General features: G+C 29.9%; 1 protein-coding gene across 5 annotated transcripts in view; it reads right to left on the minus strand.

Moving 5' to 3' along the window:
- Positions 1–3,054: 3,054 nt before the first annotated feature.
- The window catches only part of LOC122272636 (uncharacterized), a 114,658-nt gene continuing 96,195 nt past the window's right edge, over positions 3,055–21,517 (minus strand). For 4 of the 5 annotated variants that reach the window (XM_087163526.1, XM_087163527.1, XM_087163528.1 and 1 more), the window contains 5 exons: positions 17,463–17,526; positions 15,925–15,985; positions 12,930–12,952; positions 8,784–8,859; positions 3,055–3,263 (listed from right to left, as the gene is read on the minus strand). In XM_087163526.1, coding sequence (XP_087019652.1) covers positions 3,111–3,263; positions 8,784–8,859; positions 12,930–12,952; positions 15,925–15,985; positions 17,463–17,526 — 377 coding nt within the window. In that variant the 3' untranslated portion in view covers positions 3,055–3,110. The remainder of the gene's footprint in view (positions 3,264–8,783; positions 8,860–12,929; positions 12,953–15,924; positions 15,986–17,462; positions 17,527–21,517) is intronic. The other variant, XM_087163529.1, reaches the window with a different exon arrangement.

A 21,517-nucleotide genomic window follows, 5' to 3' on the forward strand; every position in this document is an offset into this window, starting at 1 on the left:
ACTAATTTTTATAACGGGTACAACAAAAAAAAGCTAATAACAAACCTAACTAAAAAATAAGCTTGGTGAAAAAAAATTAAAATTAATGGGAAAAAAGTACTTTTTCATCTGAAGAACAATAAAAAACTGCCATATTATAACTGACACCAATGATGCTTAGTTAATTTCGGCACGACTTAGTACTGGAACTATATTACTTGGTGTTTTTAATAGGTTTGTTTGTAGTTCATTTACGTCGCACTAGAGCTGCACAATAGGCTATTGGCGGCTGTCTGGGAAGCATCCCTGAGGATGATCCGAAGACATGCCATCACAATTTTGATCCTCTGCAGAGGGGATGGCACCCCCGCTTCGGTAGCCCGACGACCTGCTCGCGAAATCGAGCACTTTACGGTAGAACAATGTAACGAGGACCCATACCACACACCCTCGGTCTCTACGCAGACAGATCCAAGTGGTCACCCACCCACACACTGACCGCAGCCACTGATGCTTGACTTCGGTGATCTGCTGGGAACCGTGTCTTAACGATCAATCCACTGCGGGACGTTTTTAATAGGTACTAAATATACTAATATTGTTACCAGGAAACTAACAATAGGTACTGTGGAAACTAGATTTTTTACGGACCAATTAAAGAAATAATCATGGGGATAAATTGTCAATTATGGCAATTTTTAACGAACAGAAATTGACATCGGGCAATAGCAATATGCCAAAAGCTATTGAATACAGTAAATAATTGTTTCGTTGGGAAGAATTTCTTCAAAGATGTTCTGCTTTATCTCATAATGTAAAGACACAAAGAAGGGCAACAAATACTACTACTAAAAAATAAAAGTAAACTCAGTGGCGCCGCGGCCCATAGTGGGCCAAGGCCTACAGTGCCCATCTCAGTTTTCTTGGTCTTGGGCTGTAGGGTGCAGGAGAAGATGTTCCGGTTGGGTGGTCAACCAAACTTGGAACCCCCAATCTTTAGTTCCCAGAAACATGGTTGGTACTCATTTATCGACCCACTGAAGATATGAAAGACTGAGTCAACCTTGCTCGGCCCGAGGATTGAACCCAGGACTTGTGGTACAGGAGTGTGAAGCGTTACGACTCAGTCACCGGTCGCCACTACTACTGATATATATATATATATATATATATATATATATATATATATATATATATATATATATATATATATATATATATATATATATATATATATATATATATATATATATGGGTCATTCTCACAAAAACAGTCATTTTCATGTCCCCAGTATATTTCATGTTTGTTTTACAGCTTACGAAAAAAAAAAATTCAGGGAAAGTGTCCTTCAGAATGCAAGCTAACAAAAGAATAAAAATAAAATTATCAATTTTTATTTTTTATTTATTTTAGGTAATTAAAATATACCAAAATGTCATTCCCTCACTTGTCCCCACTGCTGATTTAAAAAAAGAAAAAAATTGTTTCTGAAATAAAAATTTATTCTTTACAAATTCGTGTTTTTTATTTCAGAATACTGAAATATAGAATTCAGAAAATCAATTTTAAATTTAATTTCTGATAAAAAATATTAACACAGCACTATTTTAAACTTTGTCCCCAGTGTTTCGCGTCATTCCCTCACAACAATGTTCTTATCACCTGCAATCTTCTTTGAATAAAAATATTTTAATAAAAACTTCAGAAGTTAACAACTGGCATCATGGAACAAAATTGCAGTATGTTTCCATCTTCAACTTAAAGAAGCTTTGCTGTGGACTAAATTTGAATGAATCAGACCAGGTAAAATTTTTTGCATTTGTCATTCCCTCATGTCATTTTTTAGAGTAAAATAAAATACAACTTCATCGAGAAAGTGGATAATTATATGTTGCTTTCTTGTATGAATATAATTGTATGTGATTGACTTCAGAAATTAATTAGGGCTAACTGTTATTTTTAAATTTTATTGAATTCGTCTTTCCCTCACTAGTGTATAAAGTGAGGGAATGACGCTGAAGTGAGGGAATGATTCAAGATGAGTATATTATCAAAATTTTTTTGTTCAATCGTGCCAGCCAATTTTATTTCCCAAACCTGTAAAAACTATTAAATATATAAGACTAAATTATAATAAATATTAGATATACTTAGTATGTTATCATTTTCAAACTTTAGGTAGATGTAACTTAGATAAAAACATGTATTAAAATAAAATATCATTCCCTCACTATTAGTGTCATTCCCTCACTTTTTAAATAGTGAAAATAATTAATTAATTAATTTGAAAAATAAATTAAAAAATTAATTTATTAAAATAATTTATTTATTTATTAAATTAATTAATTAATTGCTATAATTTAATTAATTATAAATTAATTATTTAAGAAATTAATTAATTTAAATATTAAGTATAATTTGTAGGATATATACTTTCTTTATAATGCCATTACATATTTCTATTAATATAAAAAGTTTCAGAGCTTTTTATTCACTTTACTTTTTTGGGATTTTATGAACTGAAAAATGACAGTTTTCGTGAGAATGACCCATATATATATATACACACACATTGTTTTTGCGTATTGCATGCTTAATATTTTCTGAAACCATTTTTGAACACCAAAAACCTAGAAATTCTGCAATCAGCTTATAACGGGTATATATTGTCGGAATTGTATTAGATACTTAATTGTGCTTGTATATGTCTTTTAGTTTTAGGCATCATTCCGTAGTACTATTCAGTTCTTTTATTTTCATAAGTTACTTTTATTCTTCCTGTTAGAATAAAGGGTATTAGGCTAGTACATGAGACCATGCTAAAAGCCATGATATTGAATTTTTCAGTTTCATGCTTCGAAAATACCGAAAAAACGAAACGAAGAACTACAAGCATCTAATATTATAATTGAAACAAGATAAAAGGAGTGAACTGGTTTTTTTTTTATATACGTATTTACATAAGAATTTCATGATATTTACCTACGTCCTCTGAAAACCACTCGCACAATTGGGAAAAACTCACATCTTAAGTGAATTTTCAAACACACTTATAAAATAATGAAAATAAAATATTTCACAAGTTCGATTGTACATTTTATTTACATAAACCTGTTTTGCATCGTTGATTTTATACATGTTTCACAGAAGCGTTAATCTTTTTATTCTTGATTGGGTAAAGTAGCATCTTGGCAAATGATTCCAGAAGATCGAATACAGTTATTAAGCTGATCCCCAACCATATACCTATGAAACCACCAACATAGCTGAACAGTTCAACATCCTAAAAAAGATCCCATTGAAAAGGTAACGGAAACGTGACAAATAAATGTGATCAAAATGAAATTGAAAGTCTTAAGGTAATTAACGATAGCATTTTGCGTGGTAGTATCATACGAGTATTCCATAGCTGTGACTGTTTCATAATTTTTGCACAATACAGAAATGTTACTTAAAGTACATGCTTTCAAATCTTTTTTTACACACCCATGAGTTAGTTTAGAACATTTTATATCGATCTGTTTGAAAAGAATCTAAAATATATTTGTTTTGTTTCAGTGTCTTTGATTTTTGTTCGGAAATTTTTATTAAATAAAGAATGATTGCGATATTTCTTGTGTTTTTTTTAAGGATAGGATTCCTTTTATAAAAGATAATTGAATATATCTATGCAGTATATTTTGCAACAACTAGAACAGGATATATAGTTTTGTAAGAATTTTTAGTATGATGTCCAGGACTTGACTTATCATCCTTAGCACACAAAATGGAAGAAACCTCGTTACACAGACAGCCTTTCTTCAAAGTACCATTGAACTGATTTAAATGAGGAAATTGATCAAAATTGTAAAAAAAAAAAGCGCAAATAGCTTTTTAGCCGATTTGGAGCTATTAACCCGACACATCATAGATATAACGATCATGTTCACAGAAAATAACAGATTTACTCATCCATTATATTTATATTTACATTACAAAGTTTCACACCAACAAGATATCAGTGCATCATTTTGAGTTGAACATAATTATACGTTCACGTAATTTAAAACATCAGGCATGCTCATTCTTACGTCAAATATGATTCTACCAATTACAAAAACTTCCTCCTTATGCAAAAACATTTTATATGAAGATTATCGCCGTTAATTTGTAATTATAGTGTTTCATAGCATTACCGTTATTTCTACCAGGACAATGTAATTCGTAAATAGTCAGGTGTGAGGAACATTTTTGAATTCAACAATATTTTTACAAACTCAAGTAGGTTTTTGAAAAGTGTACATGAGTCTATAGAATTTTTATTTATCATGTTGCACATTCTCATATGAAAAAATGATAAAGTAAAAAAAAATATCAAAAATTAATTTTGTGGTTGAAATATTCAAATACTGTTGTTGAAATATTCGTCTATACTCTCAGAAATAAACCTCTCACTTTTGACAATTATGTTATTCTTACGAATTTCTTCGTAAATTTTGAGTAATCAATTCGTCAAGAAATCATGTGTTTCGTGACGAAACACGAACTCTCAAATATATGAAGCAAATATTTCCTTCAATTAATACCTCAACGTAGTGCTTTGGTGGAGATTGATAACTAGAATGACGAAATTATAAGAAAGATTAGAAAATAAAGTGACAAATTTAGCCGTATGTATGGTGGTCTGAATTTTATTACAAATAGTTAATATATACATATATATATATATATATATATATATATATATATATATATATACAGTGCACTCCCGATTATCCGGGTTAATCACCGGGACAGGTCGCACGCACAATCGAAAAACACGGATAATCCGAAAACTCCTTTTGTTAAAGAAAAATGAGATATCAGTACAAAAAATATAAAAATTACTGACATTTGCATGCATAACATCAAACTAGGAATTTTCCTTTTTAAAAAATGTGTAATGCGTCTTCGCCATATATCGATACACACATTTTACGAACCGCAGTAATGTCACCGTAATCAAATCCTCCCATATAATCTAATAAAGCTTTCACAGAATGAGAAATTGTATTTCATTCATTTACTACATCTTCTGCATCAGTTACTATCATCACTATTTGATTTAACAACATAACGATGTCTTCATCAGTCAAATACTGGAAGCCAGGCTCACATGCATCATTTTGAAACCAATCTTCTAAATTTTCTTCATCAAGAATTTCGAAACCTTAGATTTCTTTTGCTTGTTCGAGAATACTGTTATCATATTTTTCTTGAACATCTGAAGAGGATTGTTCATCAAGCGGTATGATCTTTCTCCAAGATCGTGATAACGTAGACGATTTTACCTTTGACCATGCTGCTGATATTCCATATACTGCAATCCAATAACGAATATTGCTTCCAAAAATTTGGTAGTGTTAGAACTTCATGAATCAAATTTTTTTAATCTTGAAAATGTTTCTCTTTATATTTTTTGTGTGACTCCGGAATGAGCGCGGTTAATCCGCAAACCGGATAATCCGCACACGGATAATCGAGAGTGTACTGTATATATATATATATATATATATATATATATATATATATATATATATATATATATATATATATATATATATATATATATATATATATATATATATATATATATATATATATATATATATATATTACCCGCAACGTCTGAAACGCCCGCATTGTATAGAATGCCGGATGTTTTTAGGCTAAGTATGAAATGTGAGAATTATTACATACTTTCCCTGGGCATTGTATATAATGCCTAGGCATTCTATAGAAATGACAAATTCTATTTAGGCAAAGTAGGAAATAAACGTCCTGATCAGGTTATTATGTAAATGATGTGCATGTTACTGTGAATGACCTAAATCGGTGGTTGTTTACTTTCACCGGTGAATGTTGACAATCACATAGTCACTTTGGTGAATGTCCGAACTATTTATTACATCCGATTCGATATTAATTTATTCGTGGATATAATTACATTTATTCGATATTTTAATACTTACTGACGATAGATTAGAAGAAACATCAGTGTAGGATAAACCGGGCAAATGTATACCGGGCAGTGGCACTGAATCTTAAAAAATCATCAATGCATGATATACCGGTCAAATATATACCGGGCAATGGCACTGAATCTTAACAAAATCATCAGTGTAGGGTATACCGGGCAAATGTATACCGGGCAGTGGCACTGAACCTGAAAAAAACATCAGTGTAGGGTATACCGGGCAATGACACTTGTTCTTAAAAAAATATCAGTGTAGGATGGACCGGGCAAATGTATACCGGGCAGTGGCACTTAACTAGACCTAGTATATATTTAGGACATTTACCAAAGATCTAGTCATACTTGGTCTAGTTAAGTGCCACTGCCCGGTATACATTTGCCAGGTATACCCTTCATTGATGTTTTTTTATGGTTCGGTGCCACTGCCCGGTATACATTTCCCCGGTATACCCTGCACAGATGTTTTTTTAATGTCAAGTGCCACTGCCCGGTATACCCTACACTGATGTTTTTTTAAGGTCAAGTGCCATTCCCCGGTTTACATTTGCCCGGTATATCCTACACTGATACTTTTCTAAGGTTCTGTGCCACTGCCCGGTATACCCTACACTGATATTTTTAAGGTCAAGTGCCATTGCCCGCTATAGATTTGCCCGATACTCCAAACACTGATATTTCTTCTAATCTATCCTCAATTAGTTTTAATATATCGAATAAATGTAATTATATTCACGAATAAATTAATATCAAATCGGATATAACAAATATTTCGGACATTCACCAAAGCGACTATGTGATTATCAACATTCACCGCTGAAAGTCAACAACCACCGATTTAGGTCATTCACAGTAACATATACATAATAACCTCATCAGGACGTTTATTTCATACTTTGTCAAAGTTGCGTATTAATTCTAAATTACATTTTAATAGAACAAATAGTGGTAGCAAAAGCATTGATAAAAAAAAACCCAAATAACTCAATAGTTAGATTGGGTCATCAAAAGGGAAAATAAATAAATTTTAGATGTACTTACAGCTCAAATAACCGTGGTAAAAAAAATCATGAGTGTGGGTTTATATAAATCTGTGAACTCTAAGGAAATTGTAAAACTGGTCTACTCACAATTGAGTTGATACCCGTGTTTACACTATAACAAAAGTGAAGTGGCAATAGACCGGAATTTGCATAATTATAGATGTGGTGAAGGAAAAAAAACCAAAACATATTTGTTGATTTTTACATTCATTTCAACTTATATTAACATCACCACACAGCATCTCCAACAACTATTCGTCGCCTTAAACAGGAAGCAAACAAAAAACAATACGGATTTCACAAAAAAATTTGAATTAACTTGCACTTGCTTTCCCAAGATGAGCCATCATTTCACGAACATAAAATTCTATGCTTTTTCAGTCTCGCAGTGCGTTAAAAACTCACAATAGTCGTTGGTAACGAACAAATCAGTAAAAAAAAAAGAAAGTGATATCACTAAACTAGCCAATGGTAAAGTGACGTTACGAGACCAAGACAAAGACACTCTCGTGTGAAGGGGTAACAAGGCCAAGAAGGGGAAAAGACAAGAGTTTATGTTTTCCGATTAAAATGCATTAAAAAGTTCACATGCTTGGAGAAAAATGGAATTAATTCACATAGGTTAAGGGAACTAAGATATAAAAATATATTTTAAGTGATAAAAGCTCATGCGTCTGCTGAAAGCTGGTAAAAAGAGGGGAGAAAAACAAGTAACACGATTAACACTTTGGGGTGGTCAACACACGCCAAAAATATAACATCTGGAAAAATAGAGCAGGATAATTCATTAGAGACATGGGTCCCAGAGATGGTTTCGGTTCATAAAAAGTAAAAATTAAAATTGGAGAAAGATATCTTTTGAAAAGTAAGGCACTGCATGACTTAAGGGCAACGTAAATATGCAGGTAATAAGTAATTATTTACAAAAAAAGTCATAGTGCACAGTAATAATTATCAATAAATGTTATAAATAATTAATAAAAAAATATTCAATAGTTGAACATATACATAGTAAATTACACTCATTAAGAATAAGTTTAAGTTTTTAAAACGAAGTTAAAGCAGAAACCCATATACAACAAATTAGATTTAAGAGGCTTAAGTAAAATAAGTTAAAAAGACAAAAAATATTAGGGAGAGTATAAACTTTGTGATGAATAATTATATCACAGGTGGTTATGGAGTAGGTCTCGTACAAGACTGATCCGGGGTTCGAATCCCATCTCAGGCATGGGTGTAATTTATTACTCCGTTCTGTCTGTCCTTGCTTTGTTGTGCCACTTGTATGGTGCTCACGTTAAAGTGATTATTAAATAATTTCGATATATAAGGAACTTTAAGGTTCCTTTTTTGAGGAAAAAGAAAAATTATAAATTGTTTCTTTAATTTTTACGAAATTCGTTTCCTAGAAGGAGTAACGATGACAAAATTTTTGCTCGAAGCATATAACAGGAAACTTTTTCGTCAAAAATGAAGAAAGTTTCGGGATATTTGAGTAGCCATTTCTTATAGTATGTTTTTCTGCTTAGTTCACGATGACAAGAAAGAAGTATAAGTTCAGCTTGCTATTAAAATAACTAGAGAATTTTTTTTTCTGATTATATTGTTTTATGAACATCACAAAACAGTCATGATCAAGAAAAAGAGTTTTTTTTTCAATTTTGGTGAGTTATTTTTTTCGATTCAGAGCACTATGCGGCGCTGGCCCATACAAATGATATTGAGATATTTTAACATTTGATGTTCTTTGAGAAAGAGAGACTCTTACCTCAATTTTTGCAGTATGAATTTCTCTTGACAATCTATAATTTGAGAATAAGACCTGCAAGACAATATGCTGGAGCCTAATAAAAATTAAAAAAAATTAACACGTTGATTGGAGAATGTCTTGTCAAATAATTGAAGATATTTAAATTTTGTGATAAAAAATATCAATATTAAAATGGCTGATATAATGTAGGTTAAAATTTTGACTTGTCTTTTACACTTAAAAGGCGTTTAAAAAATAATTACAGCAAAAAAGTGTATATATCACGATTTTATAATACTATTATTTCGTACTTAACTGCGAGTTATTCCGTACTTAACTATAAGTATTGTTTTATTAGCCCCATTATGTGACGAGTATTGTAAGTGATCAGTGAATAGTGTGCAAAATAGAAGGTGGGCCATGCTGAATAACTTTTGAGATAATGTTCGGATATTTACGTTCTAGCACTCAATCTTAATGGTTCGAGGGGGTGACCTTAAATATGTTAATTAATTAGTACAAGCAATATTTAAACTTACGAAATCTCAAGCAAAATTATACGTTCTCTCACTAAACATATCTTTTTTTGAAGGATTTGGGCTTTAGACCCAAAAATATAGGGGGTAGTCGCAATCTGGGAAATATGGTCCCAATAGTTACAACAGCGGTACAAATTTTGAACCACCTAATTTTAGTTTTTTTTGCGCAGTTCGCTATATCTCTAGAACTGTTCAAGCAATTTTAAAAAAATTTCCAGCTAAATGAGAATTAACCCTTGTTAAAATTTTAAAAACATTCTTCTGCTTTCAAATTACTCGATGCAAAACAACTGACTATTTCATAAGCATACCAGTTTTTCGATAATGAAGATAAATTATTGACTTTTTTATTGTTTCTTATTTATTTGAGTAATGAAAATCATATATGCACAGATGCATAACAATAAATGCATACCTGAGCAATACAAATGATAATGCAACTGACTGCTTTGTTTTTTAAATGGACAAAAAATGCTGGCACTGCAATTTTATTTTGATGTTCAAGTAAATTTTCCCGTTTAACATGAAGGAAAAATGCTCTTCGAAAAAAAATAATGTTGAAAAAATTTGCATAAAAAAGTAGTTAATATTATTTCTCAACTCTAGCGCAATACGCAAAGTATTGGTATAGCAGGAAAATGCTCGATGTGTCTTATTTTGTTAACTTAGGGTTTTTCTTCATACTAAAATAAAGTGTAATAAATCATTTTCGGATTACAAATTATTTTAATTAGTATGTTCAGATAATAGTTTTCATACACTTTTTTTTAGAAATTATGAATAGAAATTGTTCTTATATTTTGCTGTAAGGAGACAAGAAGGTTAATTTTTCATTGAGGCTAAATTGAACCATGACAATGATTTCAATAACCACTGAATTGAAATCTATTTGGACGAAAAAGTTTATTGCTTGAATCAATCAGTTAAATAAAATTAAACTTCTTAAAATAATTCGAAATTAAACTTATTCTTTTATTTTGTTAAGAGTGACAGGAAAGATGAGAAAAAGCAAAGAAACCCCATTAACCATTACACTATTCCTGCATTAAATCATATAACTTGAGTATTTTTAAGCATAAAAATTTTTTAAAAAAATGTTAAATATCAAAATATGCCTATAAGTATACCCTAAAACACATCTAAAATAGATTTTGGATCGATGAATAAAAAATATGTTTTAAAAAATTTTTCGAATGGGCTGGAGATTATAAATTATTTGAAATGTAACTATTCTAGCTATTTTATTTTGATTCCCGAAAGGGACCATACCATTATTTATTCAACTTTTGAAATTTCAATTGAAGACAGATTGTTTAACATCCAAAAAATAATTTTCTTTAAAGCAACAGTAAACAAAAAAATAATAAAAAAATGAAATAAAAAGTATTTTATTAACGATTGAAAATTTAAATAATAGTATGAATATAACAGAGATATCTCATCAGATCTCATCAACCATCAATTTTATAGTAAAAATTAAAGTTGAGAAAAAAAATTGCGATCATCGCAGGGCGATCACAAGTGACCCATTGGCAAAATGTTTGTTGTCAATTTTCTTTTTTGAAAAAGCAGCTCTATTGTTTTGTTTTTATCTTGGACATCTTTAACTTTTAATCCTGAACTGTTCGGTACATAATTTCGCAGACATATTTGAATGCAGCTCAGACATATTCTGTGTAAATTCTTTAGATGATTGAACAGCCAATCGAGATCAATATTAACATTTTAGGATGGGTGCAATGGTGTTTGAAGGAGATTTTAAGCTGCATCATAAACCCGTTTCGAATTCGCAAGTTTATTCATGAAATGGGATTTGAAAGCTAGGCTTTCTTTCAATTTTACATGAATAGTAAATGAATAACTTATATTGCGTGGAAGACAGTCTACGGTATTTTGCAAGTCATTGGGAACGTTGACAATGGATCATTTATCCCTGACTAGTGATCAACATCCACTTCCCGTATTTGCATAAAAAGGGTTCGGATAGCCACCATTCACTCTTCGGTAGGGTTCTGGTAGAGAAACTATCAACCACTTTGATACTGTGAGGAACGGGCTTCATGCTTGCGTTTGCGAGCGGAGGAACCCTCTAGTTTTTCCGTTTGTGTGTTGTTAAGGTATTCCCGTCTACGTTCCTTGGTTTTTAAGCCTCTGTAAGTTTAGGCCTAGGCCTCGTTTTTCTTTTCTTTTTTTTTTTTTTTTTTTTTTGTTCTGCTTCAAGTCTAACCTTTGTGACTGTGTTAATCAACTTGGGACCCTCTTTATTTGTGTTTGAAATAGTATTAAAAACTCTCCAGTTTGAACTGTAAGTTAGAATTTCTGGTTCATAATTAAAACAATAAAAGAAAATACCGCTCTATAAATGAAATTCTCTTTCATTCACAACTCAAGAAGCATTTATGGAATCTCTATGGTCCCTTATCTCAAAAATAAACTTACCAACTTAATGCATAACAAAATTAAAAACGAAAAAAAAAATTAAATAAAAAGAAACAGCAGCGGTCGCCATAGCAACGCTTGCAATGATGACGCATGTGCACTGTTTACTATAGCTCTTGAACACAGCTGAAAAGTGTGATGACGTCCAAATAAGATACGCATGCCATCAAACCCAAAACAAGACCCATTTTGCCAATGGGTAATAAAGAAAAAAAGAGATCAAAATTGCACAGCTTTGATTTTTTTTGAGAATTGTGACGAATTATATATTATATTTTCAATCTAAGAGACTTAACCATTATCATATGTAAAATGTATTTTAATATCGTGTTAACTATTTTAGTTTAATATACTGTGTTACTAAATGAATAATCCGGAGAAACTGGGGGCTAAGACAAAGATTTCATTAACTTCAAAAACCATGAAGACAGAAAAATAATGTTTCAAACGTTCAAAAATTTACGTCACGAGTTATTCACGTCTGGAGAATCATGAGAATAGCAATCGTTTTTCCAGCTTTGCTTTTGTCTTAAATAATTTTTATTTTTAATTTCCCTATCGCGCATTGTAGTTTTCCCAGTTTTATTTTTCACTTTTCATTGGCTACTTCACATTTTATGTTTCAAATCACTTTTGTTTACTTCATTCCCATCTGGCGATACTTTAGAATGGGCTTTCATTTAAGAGAGCTCTAAGCATGTCGAGTTTTATTACTATATTCATATTTTTTGAAGCCAAAGAAGTTTTTACTATCAAGTATATTGTGTTGCATTTGGGTCTTGATCAATATTTTGATCAGTATCTAATGCTGAAAGAAGTAAAAATCTGCAAATTATTATTATTTTAACAAGGTTCCTGCGGTCCTTAAAACGTTAGAAAAACTGTGTCATCTATATTAAATTATGAAATTACCTTTAAATTTAAAATTTCAGAGCTTAAGATTTTGTAATCAGATATTTGGAGTTATTGGAATCGATTATTGAATTATGTGGTGAATACAAGCGTAATAAAATACATTTATCTTCTTGTTTTGCTACCACTGTTACAGTTACTTAAGGACCTTACAAACTCTGATTAAAAGGAGGGATATATGTATGTAATAGCATAATGTAGTCATTTCATTGCAGAAAACAAAATGTTAAGAAATTTATACTGTTTTATCGAGAATAAATTAATTCTGACTTACTTGCAACCATCATTTTCCACACACTTGTTCAGCAATAGTTGAAATAAATGATTAATATAAGTAAATGATAATAATTTTATTCTACAAACTACATTTTTATCTAAATACAATTTCTTCGAAAATTTAGAAAAAAGGCAATTTAAAAACCTTTAATCAATGAGGTGATATAAGTTAATCGTAAACCATAAATACGAAACAGTGAATTAACGATTTTGTAATATCCTTATTTATTTCAGTTTAGTTGAAGTGCAGAAAACGAGTCATCGAGTAGAAAACTATTAAGAATTCGTAGTTATAATGCACTATACTGTAAGATTACTTATTGGTTGTTTTTGATAGCATGTTACGTTTGAAACTAGCAAAATATGTTGAGTCATGATGGATTTCTTTTGTTGGGCTATCAAACAAAACCATCAACCCATGTTGGTTCAACATAAAGTTGTTCCAATCCCTAACATGGTCAGTCTTGATTTCAAAATAAGAAAATAAGATAGTTTTTGATGGGATATTAAGTTGGAAACCAATAAAAAATGATGGATCATTATGGTCTGGATGGATCATTATGATCATTACTTTTGATGGGTATTAAAACAAAACCATCAAATTATGTTAGTTTTGATCATGTTGGTCCAACATAAAGTTGTTCCAATACCTAATATTAGATAATGGTCAGTCTTGATGGTCAGTCTTGATCAAAAAACATGGTGGTTTGTGGTGACATATTAAGTTGAAATCCATTAAAATATGTTGGTTCATGAGGGATTGCTCTTGATGGGCAATCAAACAAAAATATCAAATCGTGTTGGTTTTGCTCATGTTTGTCCAATATAAAGTTTTTCTAATTCCTAACGTATTGTGATGATCAGTTTTAATAGCAAAATCAAAAATTAAGATTGTTTTTGAAGGGGTATTAAGTTGGAAACCATTAAAATATGATGGTTCATTTTGGATTACTTTTGATAGCAGTCAAACAAAATCATTAAACTATGTAAGTTTTGCCCATGTTGGTTCAATACAAGAATGGTTCAATTCCTAATATTAGATAAGGATCAGTCTTTAGGGTACCATCAAGAAGTAAGACGGTTTTTGATGGATGCCTATGATGGTAACCATTTTGTTCACGTTGGTCCATTATAGAAAAAACACCATGCTTACATACTGTGTATGTATGCTTACATACCGTAAGAGCATGTTTAAAAGAATCAAGACATACAATTATTCTTAACTTTTTGGCTTAATATTTTTTAAATTAATTTTTTTTTACTTAATAAATTTTAGAACTTACTTTTTTATATTACTATTTTTTCACACTTGACATTTTTTTACTCTCAAAAATATGATGTAATGAAGTTTTACAAATTTAATAGTTCAGCAAAATATACGGAATCTCTAAGAATGGAGACTTCAGGGGAAAAGAGACTTTATCATGAGCCCTAAACATTCTTTTAGTTTAGGAGTCAAAATCCATATTACCTCTTGGAAACTACCAGATTTGTAATGAGAAAGAAAATAATTAAATTGTCGTATGTGTCTATTAAAGCATTTTCATAACTTAGATATATTTGACATAAAAAATGACTGGCAATTTTTTTAATTAATTTAAAAATTGAAGTATCCAAATTGGGTCGACTTTACATATTATTGAATCAGCATAAAAATTTCTATGTCATTTTGAAATGTTTTCTATTTTGACGCTACAGGTTATAACTACTTACAATCTTTTTCTTACTAAATAATTTCTCCCGATTAGAAGAACTTACATGAGTCTTTTGTTTGAATGTCTGGATATAATTATTATTATCAAAAACAGAAAGTCAGACAATTTTTTAGCCCACAAGATCTGCAAATATATATTTTCTGTTTCTATGGGAAAAATTTTTAGCACTATCTTGAAGAGATTACGAAAATCTAATGTTAAGTCACATTTTTAAACTGTTCAAAATAAAATTGCCTGCTTTAGAAAAGAAAAACATCACGCTTTTCATGTTAGCGATACGATGCTAACTTCATGTGGGAGTTTTATTTAACGTAAATATACGATCTTAGGAATGAAGAGTTCTGCAGTCTTTTTGATTCTTTCTGGTAAGCAAGAGGTTTTAGCTGTACACACTCTTTAAAGTAGCATTGATATAAAAATTGAATGCAGCATAAAAAGCTTTATCAAATCAGAAGTTTGTCAATTTTATTTTAATTTATTGTTCTTTCTCGTGTGTATATATATAAGAGGCTTGGCAGGGCATGGGTTTATCGTAGAGTAAACACAGTGAAGGACTTTTAATATTATTCAAATTCCCTTTATTAGATATCATAGATTTGATACTTTCATGCGCAGTAATATAAGTACACTGTGAATAGTCTAGTAGAAATAGAAATTTGGCTAAGAAAGTTTTTTAAAGCACGGGAGTAACTTTCAAATTTTCTCTTTATATTTTTATTATCATGCTTTATTTTAAAAATTTCAACAAAAGATTGTCATATGTTAAAATTGACACTGTTTTCTTTAGCTGTTATGATATTAATTTTTGCTCTGTATTTTTATGACTAACCAGTAGTAGGTATAAATATATTCGTGGGACTAGTGTAGATGTGTTAACAATGTCCCAGTAACTGGTAGAAGTACAGTGACTGCAGTTCAACACGCATTTAAAGTAAACATGTAAATTTTTTTTGTTGAAAATAGGAAATACGTTCTAAAATATATTTCAAATGAATCAAATTGAATTATGGTTCTCAAGTTTAGTAATTTATGCTATACTTAAAATGTCTTTTTCAGTGCAGTGAAAAGTTCTATCGGAAATAAATATTTTAATTAAAATTTATCAGTTTTCATTCTCTAATAGGGATTAGACTATAATTAATTTCATTTTAGATTTAGATATACTTTTTTAAACCATTATAAACGGCTAATGGGGTTATTGTGGACCAAAATAACCTTTTATAAATTGAAATCGCTATTAGTACACAGTTAGAGTAAGAAAGTTACTTAATATATTACGAAGAAGTTTTTATAGTGCTCCTCTTCAGATTCTTCATATTTGATTTCGAACTCTTGCTCCCTGAAATTATTCATTTAACAAAATTATTATTTAATTTCTTTAATATATATATCTATATATATATAGCTATAAAGAGACAAAAACGAAAAAAAGAAAAGTGAGACTACCGAAGAAAATTAAGAAAAATAACAAAAAGTTTTATTTACTGCACAAAAGCTGTAAATACATACAATTCATGAAATAAGTTTAAAATACAAAGAAAGTATGGAAAATAATATATATATTTGAAAAGAGAAGAATTAAAAACCATTATTAAATAAAATGCTTTAAAAATTTAAAACAAAGCCGGAATACAAAATAAGGAAAAGATATAATCTCGTCTATAGCTCACAAGACTATGGCGGCAAAAAAGAGTGCTTTCTATTATTGCTTTCAGACAAAGCTAAATATATTAATAATTTGAGAAGTAGCAAAAATATTTTAAATGAAAATTGAAATATTATGCAAAAAATACAAAATAAATATTCAAGAAAAATAGAGAATAAAACACAGGATGCGAGTAGCGAATTTAAACGTATACTTACCGGCATCCATTAAAAATGGTTTAAAATATTTTCATAGTTTTCCAGATTACAAAATATGAAATTGAAAGCGCAAATAGAGAATGGTGGGATGCCTTTTACGCAGAGTTCTTACTGAAGTTAGGAAGGGCATTTGATTTGCTACCGTGGATCGATCCGAAACTGGATGTGCGGAATAATATTGTACTGGATAATTCAATTTTTTTTAATAAATACGAATATCACTATGAAATTGATAAATGTGAAATGATTTTAAAACTTTAGAATGAATTTTAATCATACAATTTTAATCTTGATGATTTCTAGAGAAATAATCAACATTTATTGAGAAAAATTTTTAGTTTTAGAAATTCTTATATATATATATATATATATATATATATATATATATATATATATATATATATATATATATATATATATATATATATATATATATATATATATATATATATCAAATCTCTTAGATTTTCTTTAAAAAAGGCAAAAAAGGGGAAAGTACGCAGGGGGAATAGGGGAGTTTTGAAGCATCAATTATAATTAGGCATTAAGCTTTTTGTCAAAAATACCGTTTGTATTAATTTTTCGAGAAAAAACATTGTTTTGTTTAAATTTCTTATTTATTTCTTGCTATGGTTATTGTGCTATAACGTGTATAACCAACTTTTATTTCTTTTTGACAAAAATTCCAAAATAAAACTTAAGAACTGTACTTACAAAACAACCTGCATGCTATGAAAGAAAAAGTTATAATGGAATGTTTGCACTTTAATTCTGACATGGTGCTGACAGAATCTTTCAAACAGTATATTATATGTAAGTAAACTAAGTAAAGATAACAAAGATAGAAATTGTTTTTTTTTAATGCAACATGTTTGATACACACATTTTTGTTTTTAAAAACCTTTTGTTTCATTGATTCCATAATAATACAAATAAATTAAAAAGAAACTTACAAACATGCTGGTTGGCATTCATTGGAACATTCTTGCAGAATAACAGATGAAACTTGTATCAAATCTGAAAAATAAGCAGTATTTAAATAAAAAATATTGTTGAATAAGCTACAAACCTGACTAATTCACGGAATTTAAATTACCAAATCTCTTAAATTTTTAAATGAAATGTTTTCAGATACGTTATTATTTTATTTTGAAAGGGATATCGATCAAAAGTGTGCTATTTCAAAAGTCTATTCGGAAAAGGGCGATTCCATGAAAAAGGGGAAAAGCATCGGAAAATTCAAATAAGAATAATGTTATTATTTTGGATTTTTTCTGAATTAGAAAGGTTTGAAGTTTGATAATTTATTAAAAAAAAATTTGAGAATTCAGTTTTTTAGTGTTGGTACCCCATTGAACATTGGCATTTGCTTGTTCTGATTTGGGTGAAGAACATGGTCAGATTCTGAAAATCAGTAAGTTAACATTATCTTCCTTTCAAAATGTTCCAAAGAATAAATATTGTTTATTACACTTAGTAGAAGTATTGTGCAGAGTTAAAATAACTTTTTGTTCTTAAATTCACTTAATTATATAAATTTCAACTAAACATTAATGCATGTAACGTAAGTTACCAAAAACTAGGAAAAGTTGTATGTGTAAAAAAAAACATGTGATACAAAAGTAAGAATATTATTTTTTCTTTCTTAGAGGCTAGCACTAAATAAGTAGCAATAGTTTTCCTTTCAAATATTATTTATTTATTGTTTTGTGCACTATTCAATATATGTAACGTAAGTTACTGACTTGCATGTAATCTAAGTTGCCAATGTGAAATGAGTTCATTTCTTTTGAAAATTGGCATATAAACTAAATAAGATGTATCCAGTTACAATAACAAAGTTTAAATAAATAAACACTTCCTTAGGATATTAATTTTATTGAAAATCTTTGCATTAAATCATTTTATTGGGTGTTGGCATTCATATGTTTTCAAAGTTGGACGAAATCTCTCTACAAGCTAATGGTGGCAAGAAGAAAGTACAAGCATGTTATCTTCTTCATTCAGTTCGAGAAATGTACCAAATGTTTATGGAAAAAAATCGAAAATGCAAAATTGGAAAACTAAGTCCTTTGAGCTCCGTCCAAAGCATGTCTTGCTTAGTTACAAACCTCCTAGAAATGTTTGTCTTTGTAAGTATCACGAAAACTTCAGGTAAGCTACTGAAGCCTTCAGAAAATTCCATAATGTTCCATCTTACGCAATTCTTCAGAAAATTATTTTTATGTTCAGAAAAAACAGATGAATGCTGGTCTGGAGAATGTGTGCCGGTGGATATCAAAAATATTCATATCTGATCAGATGGGCCAAGGAGTCAGTTCAAGAATCGATATATTAACTCCGGTCTTACCTGTTTTTGAGATTCATCATGGAAAAATATTGATGTGAAATTATTTTGCCACGTCACTCGGCAAGAGTCCTGTTGATGGGACAGGTGGATCTATTAAAGGAAGTGTAAGAAATGTTGTATTGAAAAGAAAACATATTGTCATCAATGCCTCTGAGTTTGGGGCAGCAACACAAGAGCATTGAACAAAAATAAATATGGTAGAAATCACACCAGAAGATATTAAGAAGCGTCAGAAAAAGTTAATCTGTGTAGTCTATTCTCAAAAGCTCCACAGATTAAAAACCTTAAGCAGATCCACCATTTAAAAGTTCAAGAAGGTATACCAGAATGGTTTTTTAAGTGAAAGCTGTTGAAAAACAAAATGATGAATCCAAAATAAAAGCTGGAGATTGGTATTTTGATAGATACGAGGAAATGTTATATACTGGTGTGGTAATGTCTGTTGAAGAGCAAGACTTTAAAGTCAATGAAATGGCTGCTGTGGGAATCTATTGGAAATGACCAGGAAAAAGAGATGAAATATTCTACCAGAAAGAAAGCATGGCGAAAAGAATAGAGCCCCTATACTAGTTAATAACAGAGGACATTATAAGTGTGCATAGTAATGTCTGAATCAAGTGTGTAAATCAAAAGTTATTTGAGTTTACTTCATGTACACTTTTTCTCCCTTGCACTATACTGTTTAAATATGTTAATTTGCATTTGTACATTATTGGAGTAAAAATTTGATGCAAAGGGAATTTCGTAACGTAAGTTACTGTAACGTAAGTTACCCATTTAAAAAATTATATTTTATTTAACTTTTGAAATAAAATCTTAAATCTAGGCATAATAAATATTTAAACATATCAGTAAAATGATACATATAATCTTAATCAATTAACATTTGTATAAGAACAGAATTTTGCCTTCAAGCATAATGCAAATTTATGCCATTCCTTTTTCAGTAACGTAAGTTACCACACTAGTTTTAGATTTTTACACTGCTTAAATTGAAAAATATTAATTATTCTAATTAGGTTCCTTTTGGTTTTGATTGTAATTTTAAGAAATCACTTTATTTTAGATTGTGTATTAGTATTATTTGTTTGCTTCTAAGTTCTCAGTGCAATAAAGTTTCTGTGAATGTAACGTAAGTTACCATGGAATAGCCCAAAAGTTTATTCAAAAGTGCTATTTCAAATGTCTATTTAAGAATCGTAGCAATAGAAGCGTTAATTGCAATCATGTTAAGCTTGAATTAGATGCTGGATACGATTTTAATGAATATTCTTACAAAGAATGTAAGGTCGAATTCCTTTTTCTAAAGTGTATTTACACTGTAAAAAAACTCGATAAATCTTTAACCAGTATTTGGTGCAAATTTTATCATTATCCTAAAGTTTAACTTTTAACAGTAACTCATAACTTTTTCATTAACAGTGATTTAACAGTGACTCATAACTTTCAACAGTGTAGAGTTTTGAAAGAAATATAATAAACTGAGTGTTCTGCAAGTACCGACCTTAATATACTAGATACCCAGAGTGTATATAGAATGTCCATTACTAAAAAAATAAAAGGAACACCCTAAATAACTTTTGATCCTAATAACTAACTTAAATAACTAAATCTCATGATAGCTTTCCGTTCTGTTACTCAACCTTAATGGCTTGAGAGAGTGACCTTAAATATGCGAAGGAATTATTGCATACGATATTTTAAGTTACGAAACCAGATACAAAAATGCATTTCCCCCGACTAAACATACCCTTTTTTTTTTTGACCGATTTGGATTTCTAAGCCTTAATATATCGGGGTTACCCGTGATTATAGAATTATGGTATCAATAGTTTGTTCAAGAGGGAGGTCGCAAGTTTGGACCCCTAAATGTTAATATTACAAGTCACGAATCCCCATATCTCGAGTGGTGTAAAAATATTACTTTTTTAAATTTTGATTTTTCAAGAACCCTTTGACCGATTTCGTTCAAATTTCCTTGTTTGCCATTTAAAATTGCATCCTTTAAAATGATGTAAAAAATTTTAAAACCTTACATTTTTAGACTTTTATCAAATAAAACAATAAAAAATAATAAATATTGGCTAAAAGTTATATTTTGAATGGAATTATCTCTGGATAAATGAATCTAATAATTGAGTGAAATTTTTATCAATTCGTTTAAAAAGTTCTCCAGATACTGTGAAATACGCAGAAAGTAAAATTAATATTAAGGGATCCAAACTTTGATTCGCTCTTTTAATCAAAATATTGGAACCGTATTTCCAAGATATTGGCTACTCCCCATATTAAGTCCATCGAAATGTTTATTATGTTAAAGGGAAAAAAAGTTTTGGTGTCAAATTTTTCGACTTGTTGAATAATCTTCTGCGTTAACTAGGTGGCATATGTAAGGTCACCCCCTCGAACCATTAAGATTGAGTTCCAGAATGTGAAGATCTGATAATTAGGTTAAAATTTATTCAGACTGGTCCGTTTTTTACTTTGCGCACTGTACAAAAAGTAAAGAGTAATTGAAAAATTATTAATGAATAATTGAATAATATTTTGAAAGTTTGAATAATAATTTACCAAAAGCATCAACTACCAAGGAGTTAAGGAGATTGCACTAATTGTGAACTTTCATATTCAGCGAAAAAATATTGGCGTTTCGTTGCT

This window comes from Parasteatoda tepidariorum, chromosome 5, assembly GCF_982258835.1.
Source record: "Parasteatoda tepidariorum strain Cologne lab strain chromosome 5, Ptep-v5.0, whole genome shotgun sequence".
NCBI classification, from domain to species: domain Eukaryota; kingdom Metazoa; phylum Arthropoda; class Arachnida; order Araneae; family Theridiidae; genus Parasteatoda; species Parasteatoda tepidariorum.